This window comes from Eptatretus burgeri, chromosome 16 (genome assembly GCF_056783735.1).
Source record: "Eptatretus burgeri isolate ZD-2024b chromosome 16, Ebu_testis_v1, whole genome shotgun sequence".
In the NCBI taxonomy this organism is placed as follows: domain Eukaryota; kingdom Metazoa; phylum Chordata; class Myxini; order Myxiniformes; family Myxinidae; genus Eptatretus; species Eptatretus burgeri.
This window is the reverse complement of record NC_140976.1, coordinates 27,551,922-27,573,968: the sequence shown is the minus strand read 5'-3', so window position 1 is coordinate 27,573,968 and position 22,047 is coordinate 27,551,922. Positions and strand designations below refer to the sequence as shown.

The window sequence follows — 22,047 nt, the reverse complement described above, 5'->3', positions numbered from 1 at the left end:
ATATATATATATATACATATCTATATATATATATATATATATATATATATATAGATATGTATATATATATATGTATATTTGTATATGTATATGTATATATATATATATATGTATATATACATATATATATATATGTATATGTATATATATATATATATATATATATATATATATATATATATATATATATATATATATATATATATATATATATATATATATATATATATATATATATATATATATATATATATATATATATATATATATATATATATATATATATATATATATATATATATATATATATATATATATATATATATATATATATATATATATATATATATATATATATATATATATATATATATATATATATATATATATATATATATATGGTCCGATGGATACAAAACACTATAAGGTCTCTCTCAGCGAACTGGCGACAATTAACAAAATGAAGGTTCAATGGGGCGGTGTATAAGGGTGGTGTTCTGGACTACTTCAATAACTCTAAAGTTTCGGATTTTTTTTTTTTAAACGATCGTTAAAATCATTTTTTTTTTAAATTAAAATTGAAGTGATTGCTCAGGGTATCGTGGTCTATGAATGAACTCTCCATGTTGGTAATGGAACACCCTCCAGATCTGTCGGTCTGTGTGTATGTCAATCCTTGAGAGAGGGATGGAAGCGAAACATTGCGTTTTTTAAATTGGTCGTACTTCTCTCATTCGTATTTGTTTTAAAGTTATCCGTCCAATCAAGGTTTTGACGAAGCGAGGACGGGATCTGCGGGTTTTCACAAACAAAACGGACCCCGTGAAATGCAGGTCCACTTGCCATGGATGCTCCACTAAAAACGCAATGAAGCGTTCTTTCAACTTGATGATTTTTCACGTCGATCTTGTGAAAAATGCTTTCTTTGCGTGAAATTGTTTCATGGTCAGGCGTGAATGCGTGATGACGTCACGCGCCGTGTGGGCGGGTCTTAGTGTATCTCCACCTCAGGGGCGGGGACTAAAGCCTTCGGCCTTGTTTGGGTCAAATTATGGTTTTCCTTTCCGGTCTGACGTTCCTTTTGATGGTCTTTCGCGGTGCTTCGTCTTTTGGAACTTCCCTGACTCCTCTTTATTAAGGCACGAGGTATATTGCGAGTTTGAATAACCCTTGTGGCTCGCTCTTCTGCGGCCTGTATGTTTATCGCTCTTATTTTGTCCTAATTAACAATTTCTCCTCTTGTCTGTTCATTTACTTCCTTTATACTTATTGGCGTCACAGCCGTGAAAAATTTCTTTGTTGCTTTATCGTGGCTGAGGTAATATTTGCACTTTTGAAGTCTCGTTAAATTGGATTTGACAATACTATGTAGTTTATAAAGAGTAAGTGATATTTATCTTTGGTCTTTGTTTTAATATTGTCGCCTTGTCGATGCATGATGCAGCCAGCGCGTCATTGATTGATTTCATTGATTTTTTTTCAGATATCGGACGTAATGCGCGAGTTCACCATTGTCGATTCGCACGTACTTCGATTCTGGCTTTTTTTCATATACTCGTGCGTGGCCGGACGTGAAAAAAAGGAATTGTGACGTCATAGCACCGTGTCCTGTCATTGGTTTGTTAAATAAATGGCCATAACTTGGGAACCACTTGTCCGATTAATATCAAACCTTGAAAAGGCACATCCTCAGGTCCCCAGCAATATACCTGGCAAGTTTCAATTACATCGGACCAGTGGTTGTCGAGAAACAGCGGTCACAGACAGACAGACACACAGAGATTGCTGGAATTATCGATAGATAAACGAACGACTATTTGCCGATGAGACTGGTATTAAAATGCTCGTAATTTACTATTGCTGATTGGAACTTCCATCGTTACTCTGGGTCCGTTTACGCGTGTCTGGCCTCTTGAATCCCAACATCCCTGATCTTCGTCCTTCCCAGGCTTGCTGATATCCAACATGCAGGGATTTTCTCGAGTGAGACCTTTTGCCGCAGATGTCTCTTCACAGAAAGTTCTGCCAAGCGCATTGTCTTTACCTTTGTCAGGTTTGTTCTGACCTTCTTGTATAACATTTTAATTGCTGTCTAATTACTTTTTTTTTTTTTGTCCTCTCCTTTCATTGCCCACTTTCAAATAAAATAAAAAGGCTAATTTAGACACCACCAGAAACTCCCGCTCCTTCCTGGAGTTGCCATGGGGTGGGGGTGTCGTTGATTGGGGTAGGGTGTGGTGGGGGGGGATGGGAGATGGCAGGTCGTGCGTATGTGCATAGCTACATGGTTGTATTTGTTTTAAAGTTATTTTCGCCTTAATTACACAGTCACACTCGCTGAAGCCTGGTGTTAGCTTTGGGGTTCAGGTGGCGGCTTGGGATCCGAGGGTCCTGAGTTCAAGCCCCGTTGGCCACTGAATTAAAATACATCAGGAGGTTAACTCAGCCTGTCATCCTTCCAAGGTCAGCAAAATGAGCACCAGTGTACTGGTAAGGGGGACACTGCATCAGCGGCATAGCTGCGTCCCAACCAATGATGCAACCAGCAGCCACAGGTTGCATACGAAAAAATGACAACTATTATGGTTCATCGTATGAGGATCATCAGAAACGACTAATCATCCATGGGTGCCATAAGATTGGTCACTAAAGGTATGAATCACTGAGATTAGAAATTCACATTGTTGACTTCCTCAATGTACAAACAAACTAGAAAAAAAGGCTTTATCTGTATTTTTTAGGGAAAACTTGTTTTGTCATAAAATTTGACTTCACTGCATATTGGGGTGTATTAAAATAAATGGGATATTGAGTGTAATGCACAGGAGGTTGGTGGTCAAGTAACTCCAATGCTCGCTCAGCCAATGAAGGAATGGACACGAACGAGCCGAAACATTGACCAAATGGGATTTATTTATACAATAATGGTGGGGGGGGGGGGGACTAGGGAAGCAGGCAAGAAGCAGAACTAAACCGAATATTAATAAGCACGTATGCAAGGTATATACAGCAAAAGCACTGATACGATTTACTACTTGGCAAACGGGCCCACGGACACACACACACACACACACACACACACACACACACACACACACACACACACACACACACACACACACACACACACACACACACACACACACACACACACCCAAAGATGACCGGACCAAATGGTCTTTATTGAGGCCTGTCCGCCTCATGCGGTCTTCAAGCTGGTCGGTCCGGCGAGAGGCGAACCGAACCCGGACACCGGCGGATGACCCTTGCGGTTCCTGCGGGGACTGGCGTCGCTCGAGCTCTCGGTCGTGGTGAGGAGGACAAGGACGACGTCGACCAAGACCGGCCAGACAGGCTCCCTGAGACGAGCGCTCCAGCAAGACGAGCGCTCCAGCAAGACGATATGTCCAGTTCGGGAGGTGCTCTCGCTTTACCAGCTTCTGCCTCCCCTTTTATGCGCCCCCGCTGGCTTGACCCCTCCCCCACTCGGCCCGCGGAGAATCCCGAAGCAGAGGGTTGTCCTTGTTCTCTGCAGAACTGATGTAACGGTCGTTTCTGTTGTCGTTGCTGATTTGTTTTCCAATAAAAATCCTAACTATAAAAATAAGTCACAGCACATGAACATTTAATTACCTATTAGACAAGGGAAAGGGAGCTATCGATAAAACACATACTTACCGATATAACTTAGCTATAGGAACCTGGATGTTGTGTGATAGTTTTCCGAATCTGCAACACTACCCCTCCCCTTTTTACAGACTCGTCCCGAGTCGTCAAATTTTCATGTGACCAGCATGTGTTAGTTTTCCCCAAGTACATTTTACCTACGAATCCCTGAGTGCGACATTTAAAAAAAAATAATAATAATTTATACGCGGCCCAAAAATAATTCATGACCGTGATTCGGCAGCAATATTGTTAAAAAAAAAAAAAAAACCTTCAAAAATGTTCTCTGAAGTGGTGGAACAGATCGAGGCGAAACTTTACACGTATGACCGCCTGTCCATGAGGAACAAAAGGTTCACACACATGATATCATTGGGCACATGGTTTGGCAGGCATATTGGATTTACCCTAAAAACTATAAAAAAAAATACACCACTCAAAAGAAGTCCTGGCGAGGGTATGCAATCTCTGCTCTTTTTCTTGCTCTCTGCTTACTTGCTTGACGTTCGGCATTTAATGAATAGGGTACAGGCAAACCCCCATCTCTGCATTTAGCATGAAGTGCACTTTTAGGGAGAAATATCCCCCATCCACCTGACCCCAACCCCCCCTCCACCTCCCCTCAGCCAACCCATGGGGTGTGTGTGCACTTTTTGTTTTTGTTAATGCTAAACGTAAAGAAAAGAAGCAGTACTTACCTTTTTTTCAAGTTTTTGGTATGACTCTGCCAGGAGTTGGAATGGAACTGCTGACTTCCTAGATTTAGAACGGACACTTAACAACAATGCCACCATAGTCTTAAATACTACATGGCCAAAAGTATGCCGAAACCCCGTCTAATTAGTGGATTCAACTATTTCAGCCACACCCATTGCTGACAGATGTATAAAATCAAGCACATAGCCATGCAATCTCCAGAGACAAGCATGGGCAGTAGAATGGGCCAGACTGAAGAGTTCAGTGAAGCAACGTCAGCACGAGCACTGTTTGGCGAGAGCTTCATGAAATGGGTTTCCAAGGCCGAGCAGCCGCACACAAGCCTAAGATCACCATGCGCAATGCCAAGCGTCAGCTGGAGTCCTGTAAAGCTCTCCGCTATTAGACTCTGGAGCAGTGGAAACGCGTTCTCTGGAGTGATGAATCACGCTTCACCATCTGGCATTCTGACGGATGAATCTGGGTTTGGCAGATGCCAGGAGAACGCTACCTGCCTGAATGCATAGTGCCAACTGTAAAGTTTGGTGGAGAAGGAATAATGATCTGGGGCTGTTTTTCATGGTTTGAGCTGGGCCCCTTGGTTCCAGTGAAGGGAAATCTTAACATGACAGCATACAATGACATTCTTGACAATTCTGTGCTTCCAACTTTATGGCAACAGTTTGGGGAAGGCCCTTTCCTGTTTCAGCATGACATTGCCCCCGTGCACAAAGTGAGGTCCATATAGAAATGGTTTGGTGAAATTGGTGTGGAAGAACTTGACTGGCCTGCATAGAGCCCTGACCTCAACCCCATCGAACACCATAGGGATGAATTGGAATGCCGACTGCGAGCCAGACCTAATCGCCGAACGAGAGTTCCCAACCTCACTAATGCCCTTGTGGCTGAATGGAAGAAAATCCCCACAGCAATATTCCAACATCTAGTGGAAAGCCTTCCCAGAGGAGTGGAGGCTGTTGGCGCAACAAAGCGTGGGACCAACTCCCTATGAATGCCCATGATTTTGGAATGAGATGTTGGATGAGCAGGTGTCCACATACTTTTGGCCATATGGTGTAAGTTGAAAGAAACAGGAAAAGTTATTGGGTGTCAAAGAGAAGGATTATAGTGTTGTCGACTTTTCATTTTATTTTGCTTTCGACCAAACCTTCCTTTCTCATCTTCTTACCAATGACCAAAGAAACGTTTGCTGTTTTTTATATTTTAGTCCCTCTTTAATGAGCACTTTGCAATTTAAACTTTTTATAAGCTGAATGCATACAAAACTTTCGTTCTATGGTGTATCGGCATTGAAACATCATCTGGATATTTGGATATGTATATGTAAGTTGTTTTGTGATGCTCAATCTTCATCATTTGCATGTGACAGCATTTAAACTCTTCTGAAATTATTTTGAGCACATGCTTTAATGCACATGTAATGCTGGCTAATTTGCTGGAGGCAATTCATATTTTCTACTCAAAACAGGGACGCAGACCCCACAGGGTGTGCCCTCGCAAAGTTTACCACGCTTCTGGGGTGTCGCACCTCCAATTTCGCCATCGCTCTCGACATGGGGACTTCCTGGGGCTGCCTCCGGCAACCCCTGGCAAAATCAAGTTCCACAGAACATGCCTTGGGGACGTCGGCTTCCAACTGAACCACTGGCCTTCACTGGAACACAAATTCCTTCAGCATGCCAGTAAGGCTTTCAGGCTTTTTACTGTTTATTATGACTCCCCTATAGGATAGGGAGAGGTTTATAGCTGTTGGGCTTGTTTCTACAATCACAGTACTTCCCACAATTTTTAATAGTACCCCAGAGTTTGTTTGTTTTTTCACCCCAAGGAGTATTAAACCACCATTTAAGTTCCCCCCCCCCTTTTGTTTTTGTGCCAATGTCCGAGCTGGATCTCAGATCCAGCTGGGACTTTCAGACTGAAATTTTGCGTCAATCATGGGAATAAAAAGTATCTGGGATTGACGTAATCTTTTGACATTGACCTAATCTTTAAGGTCATGTCTCGGTTTTTAGACATTTTAACATTTTCACCATAATTTGATTCGGATGTCTGATCGTAACAAAATTGCTCTCCAGATAGCCGAGAGTAAGGTGCATTTGTGCTTGATTTTCATCATCCCCCTCCGAGTTAAAGGTCAAGGTCAAATGGTGGTCTGAAAAAACCCCCCAAAAAACGATATATTTTTTTGTCATTGCTCAATTTTGCTAACATGGAATCTCAAAGACTGCTTGGCCTTTCAAGATGTTCTTGCATCATAATAGTGGACCTGCAGTGAAGTTGTGCATCTGATATTTCATTATTGTCCTTGATCTATTTTTTCAGGTTGTCACCGAGTTAACAAAAAACACATTTTTGATCTTTGCTTGAATAATTTTCCTACGATTTTCATGATGTTGAGTTTTGTGGGTAGATTGTAGATGGGAACACATTTTCTTCATTTACATTTTATCCCTACATACATGTTGGAGGTCAAGGTCATTATGGCAGTCCAAAAAAAGAAGCCTCCCCAGGGTCGGGGGAGGCTTACTCTTTGCGATCGTAGATATTTAATTTTTGTTACTTTCATTACATAAAAAAACTATTTGGTTCTTTCATTGGTGTTTTGTTTGGTTGTTTTCATGACAATGGCCTGGATGAGCATTTTCATCAAAGCTTACCTACCTTAGACTTGAATGAAAGTAAAAATCCCTTGGTTTTACCGTAATCTTAATCAGTACAGAGAAGGTAAATGTTTTCCATGTGATCACATGTCGGCAAACGATCTACTCTCTTGGTTTTTTTTTCTTTTCGCCTTATTAGGAGTAGAGTTTTACTCGGCATTTATGGTTACCTGTGCCACCAAAGGTGGACATGGATGGAGGTTATATTTTCACCTCTGTTTGTGTGTGAACAGGATATCTCAAAAGTCATGAAGGGATTCAGACGAAACTTGGTGGGCAGGTTGGGTGTGTCACGTGGACAAATTGATTCGATTTTGGTGATGATATGGATCTGGATTCAAGGATTTTTTTAAATTTTAAAGTGATTCTTCATATTTGAGAGATCTGGCCAAAAACGAATACATCGCATGATATTTCATAATGTAGTGGACGGGTTTTGACAAAACTTGGTGGATTAGTTGGGTAGGTGACAAGAACAAGCAGATTACATTTTGGTTAACGTCGGGATGCAGATCCAGCCTATCGGTGAGATACAAAACATATACTGTTCAGCCTGGAGGTATGCGCTCTACCAAGTTCCGTTTTAGTTATCTCTGCCACCGAAGGTGGAAGGTGGTTATGTTTTCACTCCTCTCTGTCTGTCTGTCAGTCTGTTAGGTCAGGTATGGGAGCATGTGCCAGAACAGCACGTCGCTGCGTCCACTTTCCGCCGGTACTCCAGGGGCCTCCGTCTGGCCATCCCCCAGGCAGATGCCAGGCCCATCCCCATCTCCTTGAGATGATGGTCAACCTGTTGCAACCATGAGGCACGTGGTCGACCCACTGGCCTCCTCCACTCATGAGACTCCCTCGCTGAGAGAATCTGGTGAGCAGGATCAGAGTCAGGAAAACGAGCCACATGTCCATACAGCCGCAACTGACGCTCACGGACTATGCAGGTAACAAATCTCATCCGAGTCTCTCTCAGCAACCGCTCGTTGGACACAAAATCCGACCAGCGATAGCCAAGGATTCTCCGAAGAGACCTGGTACCAAAGGAATTAAGTCTCCGTCTCAGATCCTTGGTCAGAGTCCAAGTCTCGCACCCATAGAGCAAGACTGGAAGTACCAAGGACCTGAAGACTCGGACTTTCGTCCTCCCGCACAGGTACCGGCAGCGCCACACCCCATGATCCAGTGAATCCATGACTCCCCAGGCCCGACCCAGACGTCTATTGACCTCTGACTCGCAGCCAGCAGAGACATGAATATCACTGCCAAGGTAAGTGAATCTCTCCACGACCTCAACATCCTCACCACAAACAGACACAGACAGGACAGCAGCATCCAAGATGTCACCGAAAGCCTGGATCTTAGTTTTGACCCAAGAAACCGTAATCCCAACGGCTCCGACTCCTCATTCAGCACCTCAAGGGCCCCCAAGAGGATGTCTAAAGTCTCCGCAAAGATGACTGCATCATCTGCAAAGTCAAGGTCCAAGATCTTGACATTCCCAAATGACGCACCGCAACTTGATCTCTCCGACATCCTCCCTAGAATCCAGTCCATACAAGTGCTGAAAAGTGTGGGGGCAAGTACACATCCCTGACGAACTCCAGTAACAACTGGAAATAAGTCAGAGATGGTACCACCACACTTCACAGCACTCTCAGTACCAGAGTAGAGTTCAGACATCAGATCGATCAGTTTTGGTGGCACCTCACGAAGACCAAGAATCCTCCAGGGGACATCCCGATTCACTGAATCGAACGCTTTACAGAGATCAACATAGGCTGCAAGCAGCCCCTGCCGAAACTCTCGTCTGCGTTCGATGAGGACACGAAGTGCAAGGATACGGTCAATCGTTGACCTCTTTGGTGTAAAGCCTGACTGCTCTGGACGCTGGTGCTCAAGCAGATGGTGGCGAACCCTATCGAGAATTATCCGAGCAAAGACCTTGCCCGGCACTGAGAGCAGCGTCACCCCTCGGTAGTTGTTGCAGTCTTGGCGATCACCCTTCCCTTTCCAGAGAGGGACAACAAGGCCCCTCTTCCAGTCAGTTGGGATGATGCCTGTGTTCCAGGCAGAGCACAAAACTGCATGCAACGACACGAGTGCAGCATTTCCACCAGCCTTGAGAAGTTCGGCATGGATGCCACAGATCCCTGGAGCTTTGCCCCGTTTCAACTGGTTCACCGCAGCCCGTGTTTCTACAAGCCTAGGTGGACCACAGTTGATTCGAGGGTCAGCAACAGGGATTGTAACACCCTTGACGTCCAACTCGACAGTTGGGGGATCAGCCTGGTACAACCGCTCAAAGTAACCGGCCCAGCGGGCCTTCACTTCAGACTCCTCTGTCAAGAGCCTACCACTCTCTGCTCAAACTGTAGTGCTCCGAGGGATGGGCTTGGATGAACGTAATGCGCGAATTCCCCTGTAAGCGGGACGAGAATCACCTGTCCACAGGTGATGCTCTACCCCTCACAGATTCCTCGCACATAGGCCTCCTTGTCCACCCTCAGTGCACGTACAGTTTTACGCCTCAGCTCCCTGAACAGCTCAGCTCTGCCATTCAGCCTGGCCCTGCGACTCTGGTCAATGGTATCCAGTGTCCCTTGAGAGACAAAATTTTTCTTTGCCCTGCGGTGAGCTCCAAGGCATCCACCGGCAACATCAAGGACGGTGGTCTTGAAGGCGATCCACAACTCTTCAGGACCCCAAAGCACCCAGACCCCCCAAATGTCCACTCAGCCTGTTCGCAAACTCCGCAGCTACTCTCTCATCCCTGAGCTTGGCAACATCCAGCCTCGGCTAGGATGGTACCATTCTCCAGGATTTAAGGTGCAGCTTTAGAGTTGCTACAACAAGCCTGTGGTCAGTATTGAGGAACTGAGCACTCCGGTAGACCCTGCAGTTCTGGATCATCCTCCAACGACCGTCAATGAGGACATGGTCAATCTCCTTTGCCACACCGCCAGCGTTGGAATACCAAGTCCAGCGATGAGCTTGTGGGTGCTGAAACTATGAACCAGCCACCCTAAGTCCATGACTTCTTGCAAAGTCAAGGAACTTGGTGCCATTCTGGTTCATAGTTCCTGACCCATGGGGACCAACACACACCTCATAACCGTCCCCATCAGTTCCAGTCGATGCATTGAAATCCCCCAAGACTAGAAGTGTATCTCGTCTGGGGCACTGATCAACCACAGACTTGAGTGTGGCGTAGAATGCATCCTTCACGGTGAGATCACTCGCCTCAGTCGGAGCATAAACAGAGACCAGGGAAATAACACCTAAGGAGTGACGAATCCTTAATCTCATAATACGCTCGTTGACCGGTGTTACCTCAATTATCATTGGGGTCAGCTTATTGGACACAGCTACAGCAACTCCTTGGGTATGGTAACCATCAGAGGGACCAGACCAATAGTAGGTGTAACCACCCACCATTATCTCGCCGCAATCCGGTCTCCGAACCTCAGAGAGAGCTGCAATCCCGATGTCCAAACGCTTGAGCTCAGATGATAACAGAGACAGGTGATCATCCTCTCTTAGGGATAGGACATTCCAGGCACCCACCCGAAGGGACCGCCTCAGGTTAACCCAAGGAGACCGCCGTCTGGTGGACGACACCTCAACACCACTCCGACACACTCTCCCGCAATCTGACCCAGGGATGTTACCCCGTGGTTTCCCTCCTATCAAAGATTGGGAGTCCCGAAGGCTTTGCCCCAATCCCGTCATCCGGTGAGCTGCCCTGCGAAGGGAAGCTGCACAGGAGGTACTCCCACGGAGTGGGTTTTCAGATTTTTTTTGCGTTTTTGCATTTTGCGGAATGAAGGGTTTTACGGTGGCCGGAGTGCAAATCCTGCCACCAACCTCCTAATAAGAAGTGACCCAACTGCAGGAGGATGTCCGCAGACACAGTTGGGCACTAGATATGGATGGCCGTTGGCTCACAAGGAGCTCCTCCGCCCTCCCAGTCTGTTACTTGGCAATTTTTAATATTTTTTTTGACAAATATGTTGATCACCTCCGTTTGTGTATTTCTTTGTTCGTCTGTCCGCTCACCTCCAGCCCAAACCGCTCAACTAATTGTTCTGAAATTTTCGGAGATTAATGTCACCGACCCTGCGACGGTCCTACATTGAAGTTTTGTCAAATTCGGTAAACCAAAAAAAGTCTACATAGGTCATTTTGAGCCAAATGTTTTTTAAATTCTCAAATTTCATCCGATTTACTTGAAATTTGAACAGGATTTGCATATCAGGTCAGTGAATTCAACCACCTATTACTTTTAAAGTTATCATAGGTCTAAAGTTGAACAAAAGGTCAACCCAAAATAGGCCAAATTTTGAAATTGTTCCTAAAATTGTCAAATTTCATCCGATTGACTTGAAATTTGAAGACCATTTGCATATGAGGTCACTGAACTCCACCATCTATTAATTTTGAAGTTACTTTAGACCAAAAGGTCAACATGGGCCGAATTTCTAAAATCCTCAATTTTCATCCGATTGACTTAAAATTTGCAGATCAGGTCACCGAATTCAACCACCTATTAATTTTGAGGTAAACATAGGCCAAAAAGTCAACATAGACCAAAAGATCAACAGGCCAAATTTCTAAAATCCTCAATTTTAATCCAATTAACTTGAAATTTGAAGAGCATTTGCATATCAGGTCACTGAATTCAACCACCTACTAATTTTGAGGTAAACATAGGCCAATTTGGGCCAAATTTTCTCAATCCTCAATTTTCATCAAATTGAGTTGAAATTTGAAAAGGATTTACAGTTACAGCATCAGTCGAGGGTTATCAGAAACTTTTCTACCTTCTCAGGTGCAAAAGACAAGGATTCAGAAGCAGTTGGGTATGACTTGGAAGGGTAGGTTTTAGGGGCGCAAGATTTTGAAGGTGGAAAAGGGATTAGGGACACAATTTTGAAGCAAACACAGAATTGGGGCATTCCATGTCAAGTGTAGTACACACCCTCCCGACACTAATACCTCATTTTCTCCCCATATGTTGGTCATTTATTCACTTGGGTGAAAAAAACTCAAAATACCAACTTTTAAACCTGTGGGCCCATTGGGGCCCATTTTAGGCCCCCCCCAAAAAAATTTGGGTGCCCCCGGCTGCCCCACAATCTTCCAGAGAGCATATCACAGGTTGTAGTGGTCTGATTTGGCTGATCTTGGAATGAAAATGCTCGTAAAAGCGAGATCTTTCTAATCGCATAAAGTAAAATCACTCCGAAACAGTAATTCAAAAACTTGTAGTTTGGGGCGCCCTTTGACCTTGGGCCCCCGCTCCCCAGCCAAACCGATGGTCCCAATTTTTTTCGTGTGAGAATACCCCTTCATATACAGTACTCCAACACCTCAGCATAAATGAAAATGGGATCCCAATGGGTTCATGCATGGCAAAGATTTATGTTGGGGGACTCGGGTGCTGGACACACAATACGCCACAATACATGGCACAATATTTGAACACAACAATTCCAATACACTATATCGGTATATTATACATAAATTTTCCACAGGCACATGCAGGAACTGGAAGCGATACTAGTACGAGTAAGAGTTTTTCCGAGCATATTATAGTCAAGATTCTTTGCCAACCAATGTTTTATTTGACAGCTGTGTTTCTTTTTTACTGACTGTGGAGGTTCTACCTGTAGCAGTTTTTGGTTCTCCTTAAAGAAGTATATCAGAAATGTCTAAAATGCAGTGATCTTCAATGTCAGGAAAAACAACGATTTGCAGGCCCGTTTGGATGAAGAAAATTCACTTTCACTTCATGAGTGTCCTAAAAGGCTTCCATAATGCAGGTAAGCCACCATTTTCCATCGTAGTGCACTGTGACACAACCTGAGAGTTTACCGTTAAAAGTTGGTGTAGATTTTGAAATAGCCGACTCGATTCGGTGTTCCTCACTAAGGCTGAATTCACATACTTGAAGAGCAGTTTCAGAAATAGTGATGAAAGCATGAAGTTTTTGAGTTCCAGCTATGGTTTTGGCCGTTTTTAACCTTTCTTCCAGATTTCTTTCTTCCTCATCATACGCCTCTTGGGTCCCGTAACCAAACTTCATTTCATTCAAACCATTTTCAGCAAAGGCGAAAAGATCTTCTGGAGAAATAATTTGACTGTCGGAAGGTCTACGCAGGCTATCACATGTTGCTTCTCGTTTGACCGTACATCCCACGCCATCTGAAGGGCCCTTGCCATGACTTGTGGCAAAAAAATGCGATTCTGCATCAATACCATACTCTGATTTGTGACGACATAGGTTTACGAAGGCTTTGCAATTCTTACATTGGCCAGCACAACCGTCTGAGAAATAGTAAAGTTTCTTTACATTTCCAAAGCTATATTTCAAGTGTTCAATAAGCATTCTTTGGAAGAGGTGGACTAAGACAACGTCGTGAGTATTGCATTCTGATATAATCGTGGTTTATTTTGCCATCGTCCGATTTGAAATAAACCCAGGGGTGAATTGTCGCTTGAGAGCAGTTGCAATGGAATCCATGGGCCGCATCCTTTACGACAAATGAATAGTTCTCTGAGAAGTCTCCAATAATGACAAATTCTCCTTCACCAATTTCGTCTTTCTTATTTTTCAGAAACTGAGATTGGGCCTTGGCAATGAAGTCGTGTCTCACTAATTTCACCGCGCGTTCACAGAATTGATTAGTGAATTCTTCCAAAGGCAGGACCATGGAGCTCAGTTCAGATTTGTCGGTGGATGTCCACCGTTTTAAACTGAATTTCATCAATATCCTCTAGTTCATAAGCACTCAGTAGCTCGGTTTTGAAGTCTTCAATTGATGGGCAACTTTCACAAGTTCTGAAATAACATGCCGGTTGTGCTGGGTTACAAACTATGCATGCTATCACATGATGATAGCGAGGAAGTTTGGCTATCTGTGGCATTTTGGAACCAAACATCATGAGTTTCACATTTTGATGTATCGTACATACACATACACTGTGTGTACCGCATGATCTGGCCAGGACACACTCCGAGGGACGGAGCATGGCGAACTTCGCGAATCCAACTTTCAAGCCAGGGTTCTTCTCTTTGAATTTCTGAAACAGTTCCTTGAGATTGTTGAGTACCAGGTGCTTTTGAATTTTGTCTTTTCCATGTTCATTCCTGACCACCACACAGTCCTTTTTTCCCGGCATTATTTGGCTGACTTCATCACTTCGGTAAAATTCGGTTACGGCGGATTTCACTTCGTCAGGCAATATTTTGCCCTGTTTGGGTTTTGGAGACTATAGCATACCATTTTCTTTCTCTAAATTTTGGCTTGCACAGCCATTCTTTGGGAGCAACTGAATTCACTCATCATCCCTCTGATGCTCATATTCCTCGCAAATATTCTCAGTATACGTATTTGCTCTGAACGGTTCGAAACAACGTATTTTTCTTTCAGGCTTTTGATCACCTCTGGCATGCAGTTTTCATCACATTTTGATGCTGTATTTTGTGTTTTCTCTGCAGTGCTTGGTCCAGCAACTAGTTCTAATTTCTTTTGCACAGAATCTTCCACTTTACTTCGCTTTTCAGGAACATACCCTGGGTTCCTTTCCGCCTTTCGTTTGTCAAATGGGCTTTCGCCTATCATCGATAACGACTGGTTTAATAGGTCAACTTCTGCTTCTCACTCAAAAACCTCCTCGTCCTCATCTGTCGAAATAGATTCTGCAATGCCTTCGACAGTACCTTCTCATGATAATTTCGAACTGGTCGAAGGTGATTCTTCAATACACTCTGGTGACAACTGAGAAAGTTTTTTTTCTGCACGAAGTACAAAATCTGTCATCTTTTTTTCACCTTTGAAGAAAATTTCATCAACATATCATTTGACACATTGCGAAGGTCTTTTCGTTGTTTCGTTTTATGGCAGCTGAATGGATCGCAACAGTATTTTCGGAACTCCTTTCGATCTTCAGTCGTCATGCTTACTGCAAAATATGCAAAAAACTGAGATTATCCCATTTATAACTTAATTTGATGATGGTTATACAAAAAATGTACACTTAAAAATCAATAGACACAATAGGTAGAATAATTTTTTGCAAATGATGCAATATATATATATATATATATATATATATATATATATATATATATATATATATATATATATATATATATATATATATATATATATATATATATACAGTAATCCCCCGTTTCTCGCGGGGGTTACATTCCAAACCTCCCCGCGCGAAGTGAAAATCCGCGATGAATGGATGCCTCCCCAAAAATTCGACTCGTCTGGTCTGGTCGGTTTGGGAGTGATCGGGTTTGAGGTGCCGGAGATCGACTCGTCTGGTCTGGTCGGTTTTGAGGTGCTGGGTACGAGCAGTGCTCGTCCAACGGCGGCAAACCTTTTTCCTTCCCGAAGCATATCGAGCACCTTAACCTTCTCCTGGAGCGTCAGGACCTTCCTCTGGCGCTTCGTTTCCTTGCCAGAAGCCTTATAAGGTGCAGGGCGTTTGGGCGGCATCGTGGGGCTTGGTGAAAAAACGTAGAAAATATTCGAAGTTCACAAGCGAAACTTTGTCTCGTGCGTTGTGTGACTGGTCGAGCGCCACGCGTTACAATTTATTGCTTAAATAATTTCTTCTTCTTCTTTCAGCTGCTCCCGTTGGGGGTCGCCACAGCGGATCATCCGTATGATCCGCATAGTGATTTAGCACATGTTTTACACCGGATGCCCTTCTTGACGCAACCCTGGTCGCCTCTTACGACACAAGGATATGGTACACCTATTTTAACCGGGGTATACGCCGGCCCAGTATACTGGTACTCATTTCGCCGACCTCAGAAGGATGACAGGCTGAGTCAACCCCCTGGTGTATTAATTCAGTGGCTCAACAGGGTTTGAACTCAGGAGCTTTTGGATCCCAAGCCGCTGCCCCAACCACTGCGCCAACACCAGCCTAATTGCTTAAATAATTTATATTTTATATATTATTACTGCGATGTACCGGGGGAATCCGCAGAAAAAATTGGTTACGTTCCAAGGGAAAACCCGCGATGAACCAGGGGAGCGATAGGTGAACCGCGATAAAGCGGGGGTTGAATATATATATATATATATATATATATATATATATATATATATATATATATATATATATATATATATATATATATATATATTAGTCCAGAGATGATGATTGTCAATTTCAGACATAAAGTCGCCTGACAGCAGGTGACGTCATTGGAACGATGACGGCAAATGTCGCCCAATGTCGAATCAAGAATTAGTGATACTAGTACGTGCCCGTAAAAAAAAAAAAAAAATAATAATAATAAATAAATAAATAAACCACACAGGCAGTTTCTTCGCTCTCACGTGCCCATACGTGCGTGACCCGGAAGTTCGATATTATTCGCAATTTATTTTTAATACCCAATTATTCAATTAGCGCCAACGTATTTTACCTTTTCGCAATGTCGTGGCAAGGAAAAACAAAAAGAGAAGAGAAGAGAGAGAAAAAATTTACTTCCTGGTTCGGAGCATACCAGCACTCTGATGTTCCCGAAATTTATACACCGTCTAATATGAAAACGATCATAACTTGGGCCATTGTGTTTATCTATAAATGCGCATAAGAAATCGAGAAATTATTAGAATACACGAAGTCATCACTCTCCGGAAGCCCGTACGTTGTAACCCGTAATGGGGAACGTGGCTGTGCTTCCCTTCCCCATCGGCCACGCCCACGCAACAACGTGTCTTGCCATTGGTTTGGTAAATAAATGGCCATAACTTGGGAAGCACTTGTCCGATTAATATCAAACCTTGAAAAGGCACATCCTCAGGTCCCCAGCAATATACCTGGCAAGTTTCAATTAGATCGGACCAGAGGTTGTCGAGAAACAGCGGTCACACACAGACACACACACAGAGATTGCTGGAATTATAGATAGATGTGGACCCCGAACAATAAAACCATCATCACACTTGAACCCATTGAGCTCCCATTTTAATTTATGCTGAGGTGTTGGAGTATATAAAGGGGTATTCTCACATTAAAAAATGGTTTTTTTTAATATAAAAAAGGTATAAAAAAATGGAAGGGGTATTCGGTTTGGCTGGGGGGCGGGGGCCCAAGGTCAAAGGGCGCCCCAAACTATAACTTTTTGAATTACTGTTTCGGAGTGATTTTACTTAATGTGATTCGAAAGACTCGCTTTTACGAGCATTTTCATACCAAGATCATCCAAATCGGACCACTACAACCTGTGATATGGCCACTGGAAGATTGTGGGTCAACCGGGGGTGCCCAAATTTTTTTGGCGGGGCCTAAAATGGGCCCCGGTGGGCCCCCAGGTCTGAAAATTGACACATAATGTTTTACCGTGGAAACAAACACTTGCACAATAAAAGAGTGAAATCTGAGACGATGTGTCAAAATTTCACTGAAAAATGTGTACACTTGACATCGAACACCCAAATTGAGGCATTCGGCCTTCTCACGAGTAGTCAGCTGTGGGGCCATTTGAAGTGAGGGAAGGGATGGAAGGGGAGCATGCACCAGAGACCAGATTGATGAGGTGCCACCAGGTTTTAGAGGAGGCAGACAAGTTTGAAAGCTCATTCTTGAGATTGGACAGATGTTGTTTTCTGGCTCTCCTGAGAGTGGACACACACTTGGTGCGGACATTTTGGAATGCACTGAGATTTCCTTCAGTGAGAATGGCCTTCCAAGAAGAGAGTGCAGGTTTATTTAAAGCAACTGCCTCGCCACAAGTTTCATAGTACTAAGAGCAGGAGGATGGGTAGGAAAACTGCAGATGAGATGGGATGGATCATCAGATGAGATGGTGCATAAGAGGCAGCAAGTTTGTGTGGAAGAATTCCCAGGCTGAATTCATATCAAGGGTGGTAGATATAGGAGACCAGTCCAGAAGTGTGATGGCTGCTTACAGTTCCTGCCAGTTTGCTTAAGTGAACTGCCAGACTTGCCGGCACTGAGGCTGTTCTCTGAGAATAGCCAGAGAGATGTTTACCTTCACGAGCACATGATTAGATGAGCCGATTGGGCAGAGGATGAGCAAGATATATTGGTGGGGAAGTTGGTCATCACCCGCTGGTCATTGGAGTTCCAGCTCGGATTGAAGGAAGCAAAGAAGCAGCAAAGAAAGGGAAGAGTCGATAAAACTCCAAGGCCAGATAATATGGTACCGAAGAGTTCAGGGAGTTGGTGGAGGAGTTAAGGGAGTTGTTAGTTGATATCTTTAACAGCTCGTTGGAGTCGGGGCAGTAACGCAGGATTGTGGAGTAGCAAATGTAACACTGTTATTTAATAAAGGATCCATGGAAGAATTGGTGAACTATAGACCTCTTAGTTTGATCTAAGTTGTGGGCAAGTTGTTGGAGATGTTAATTAGGAATCCGATGAGGAAGCATTTGAATGAATAAACTAATTATAGCCAGTCAGCGTTAATTTACTAAAGAGAGGTCTTCTTAGCCCGTCTGCCCATACAGCAGGAGGCAAGTTTTGCAATCGTGTTTGTGTATGTGCGTGTCTGTATCTGCGTGCATGTCCGTGTCCACGTGTGCTCACCCCTGTCTTCGCGTCTGCACACGTTTCCTTATCAATGGAAAAAAGTCCAGTTAATACACAGAATGGTCTCTCTGGGAAGATCAGAGCAGCAAAAACAGTAAATATGTTTAAATTGGAATTATATAGGTACCTAGAAGTATTGGAGATGGAGGGTTATAGGGATGTTGGAAGGACTTTTAGGTAGCTTGAGTATGGATGGGTGATTCTGTACATCTGCAGTGATTGTGATATCTGTGAGAGAGTCTTGTCAAAAGATAATGTATTGTCAGTGTTTGTGCATGTCTCACCCGAAAAATGTCTTTGCTCCCCCTACTCCCTCCCCCCACCCCCCCCCCTCCAAAAAAAAATCCAGAACAAACAATAAATTGCATTTGAAATTTACTTTTCGCACCTTAATGATATCTCTGAACCTGCCATGCTTTTCTCATCATCACTCCCCCCCCCCCCGAATTAAATTAAACTTATCTTGATAGATTATTTAATCTGGTAGTGGTGGAGCACAGGCTTGATGGGCCGAATAGACTCTTCCTGTGTCAAATTTCCTTGTTATTCATGATTATCCCTTGTCCAGGCACTTCTGATGTACACCAGTCCCAGGCAGTGACATAACCTTTGCCCTGAGCTTATGACAATGCTTTGTATTGCCACAAGTTTTACTTCAATATTTTGTTTTCCTAAAAATAAATCATGTTGTCTTATTTTGGTAAAGAAAATTAATCTTTCAGTTTGGTGGGCTTCATCCTGAATGTCTGCATCAGCTAAGCTTGCTTTCCTATACACTGCAAGAAGAGTTTTCAGTTGAAGCTGCTCGGCACCAAGGGATGTCGCACATCAGTGTAAACACAAAATATAGCGTTTTTGAAATTACCCATCTGCATGAAAAAAAACCTAACAGGCGAGTCAGCCTTGCCAGAAGGACAGGTCTCAACATTAGTGTCACCATGACCCAGGTGATGAACATCAATGCTGTGCCTTGTGCACTCATTACAGTAAATGGAGAAACTCTCGAGATTAGAGGAGTTAGGGTTAGTCCCAATGGACAAACATACCTACGCAGCCTCATCAGCAAAGACAATGGAGCCAAGAAAGACATCAAGGCAAGTCTCTGCAAAGCTCGTAATGCATTCACTCAAGTTCATTCCATCTGGAAGTGTAAGCAGTACAACCTGAAGATAAGGTCAAGTCTGTTTTTCGAAATGGCTCTGAGTGAGTAATAAAGTCAGACATGAGCAAAGTAGAGTCATTCCACAATGGATACCTTCGGAAAATCTGCCGCATCTTCTGGATTGATAAGATATCCAACAAGGACTTGAATAAAAGAACTTGCTGCCACAGCATTGCCTTTGAAATTGAGTGTCACCACCTCCATTAACTTGGCCATATGCTTAGAATATCCCTTGAACGAATCCCCAAGGTTGATTTGAGATAGACACCATCAAGAAAGAGTAAGCCAGGCAGGCCAAAACCAACTTGGTGTAGGACTGTGTTAGCTGAATTGTACAAGATGGATCTATCATGGTGTGGCACAGCATGTAGTGAAGGATAGAGATAAACAGTGAAAGCTTACAGCAGCCTTTTGCTGCATCAGGACGAAGAGGATAAGAAAGTAAGTAGTCAGGTTGCGGGAGATAACTTGTGTACTCTCCGCTCAGGGCAGTGGGGTATTTAACATCTGCTGATAGGATGGCCTAGAGGTACGCACACTCGCCTCTAAGCTGTCTTGCTTGGGTTTGAATCTCAGCCCAACTATAAACTGTCATTCCTGTGTTTAACAGGCAGTGTGATTCATTAAATTGGGTGTCCCGTCTGCTGCCAGCATTAGTTGGTGGACGTTAAAGATACCATGGTGTCCTTCGCAGAGAGGAGGCGAGCTATCACCGGAACCCTGGCCAAATTCCTGCCCTAATCCACAGGGGAACTTCATCAGCAGCACAGTCATGCTCCCAGTCATGATACAAGCAACAGCCACAGGCTGCATAGAAAATCCATGAATTTAAAATCTACCAACCAGTGGTGGCAGATGGGTTATCTTGCTTACATTTGTGACCCTAGGTGTAGGACTTAACCTATTTGTGACCCTAGCTTTGTTTTATTTCAGTTATTTGTCACAAAGAACAAATTGAATGTGACCACCAATGTACCTATTCACTTTGTCTGACCGATGATTGAAATTCTTCATGACTCAGTAAATCGAATTGCACAGTTCCACAACTTTCGCCCTTGGCTGCGTGAGAGGTTGTGGTCTTTGTTTCAAGACTTCATTCTTCAAACGCCCCCAAATAAAGTTTTGGCACAGAGGGTTATGTGCAGGCCTGCCTTTCACATTGGTGCCTGTCTGGAAACCTGAGAAAAATGCTGACACAATCTTGGTCTTCTGGAGAAAGTCAACAACTCTCATAATACAGGAATTGCACAATACTGCTTGAACCATTCATCGAGTGCCCACTATTCTAAGCCCTTCTGCAAACGGAGAAAATTGTTTCGCCAGACTTGCACTCTTCATCTCAGTGAATAGTAACACGATCCGACTCTTTATTTCTGTTGATATACGATCTTTAGTTGCCATGTCCAAAATGCACTGAATCGTTGTTTCCCCTCCCTCCCCCCACAATATTCTCTTGATATATGATGCAATGTGCGGCATGAACAATCGCTGCTCAACAACCTACAAAGAAAGGAAAATGTTGTTTTGTGGGCCACACTGTACACCCAGTTCTTGACCATTTGTATTTTGTGAGCCGTTCAGATTACCAGGGTGAGGAAAATTAATCGCATTTTAAAAAAAAATACACAAAAATCAAGCTGTCTTGATGTTTGTGTCTGCATTCAGGGTTTTTCATTTCTACATTGGACGAAGGCTTTTGGAGTAGCTTGTACATTTATCACATTCAGGTACTTTTACATGAATGACAAAGGCAGACAGGAAAGAATGGACAAGTCGCATGAGATTTGAATCTCAGACTGTCTGCATTATGAGCAAAGTGCTTGGACACCATTTGTCTTTTTGACATCATTTCTCTGCTGTCATGATGAATAGGCCAGGTATTGTACAATGTAAGTAAGCCCCTGAATGATACAGCCCAACACATTTATGGGGGGGAGGGGTGAGGGTAATGAGATGCTTTCCTCCATAATTTTTACAATTCTCTTTGACTTGACAATTTTTTTTCTTTTTTTAGGCTGTCCTGCAAAGGTTCCAGCATTCTTCGGCGTAAGAGGAGAAAACCGTCTGAAGAGGAGTATGTGCTTCCGATGATTTATATATATATATATATATATATATATATATATATATATATATATATATATATATATATATATATATATATATATATATATATATATATATATATATATATATATATATATATAGCACTCAGTCATAGTGGAACTGGAATGTAAATCGAGTGCAAGACAAAGA

At 43.2% G+C, this 22,047-nt stretch overlaps 1 protein-coding gene across 4 annotated transcripts in view; it reads left to right on the top strand.

The window, feature by feature from the left end:
* The first annotated feature begins 990 nt into the window (after nt 1-990).
* The window catches only part of LOC147010766 (uncharacterized), a 32,502-nt gene continuing 11,445 nt past the window's right edge, over nt 991-22,047 (top strand). Inside the window, exons 1-4 of one of the 4 annotated variants that reach the window (XM_085860482.1) lie at nt 991-1,146; nt 1,949-2,053; nt 5,852-6,065; nt 21,806-21,865. In XM_085860482.1, coding sequence (XP_085716608.1) covers nt 1,966-2,053; nt 5,852-6,065; nt 21,806-21,865 — 362 coding nt within the window. In that variant the 5' untranslated portion in view covers nt 991-1,146; nt 1,949-1,965. Of the gene's footprint in view, nt 1,195-1,297; nt 1,319-1,948; nt 2,054-5,851; nt 6,066-21,805; nt 21,866-22,047 lie in introns of those variants that run through there. The other 3 variants (XM_085860485.1, XM_085860483.1, XM_085860486.1) reach the window with 3 other exon arrangements.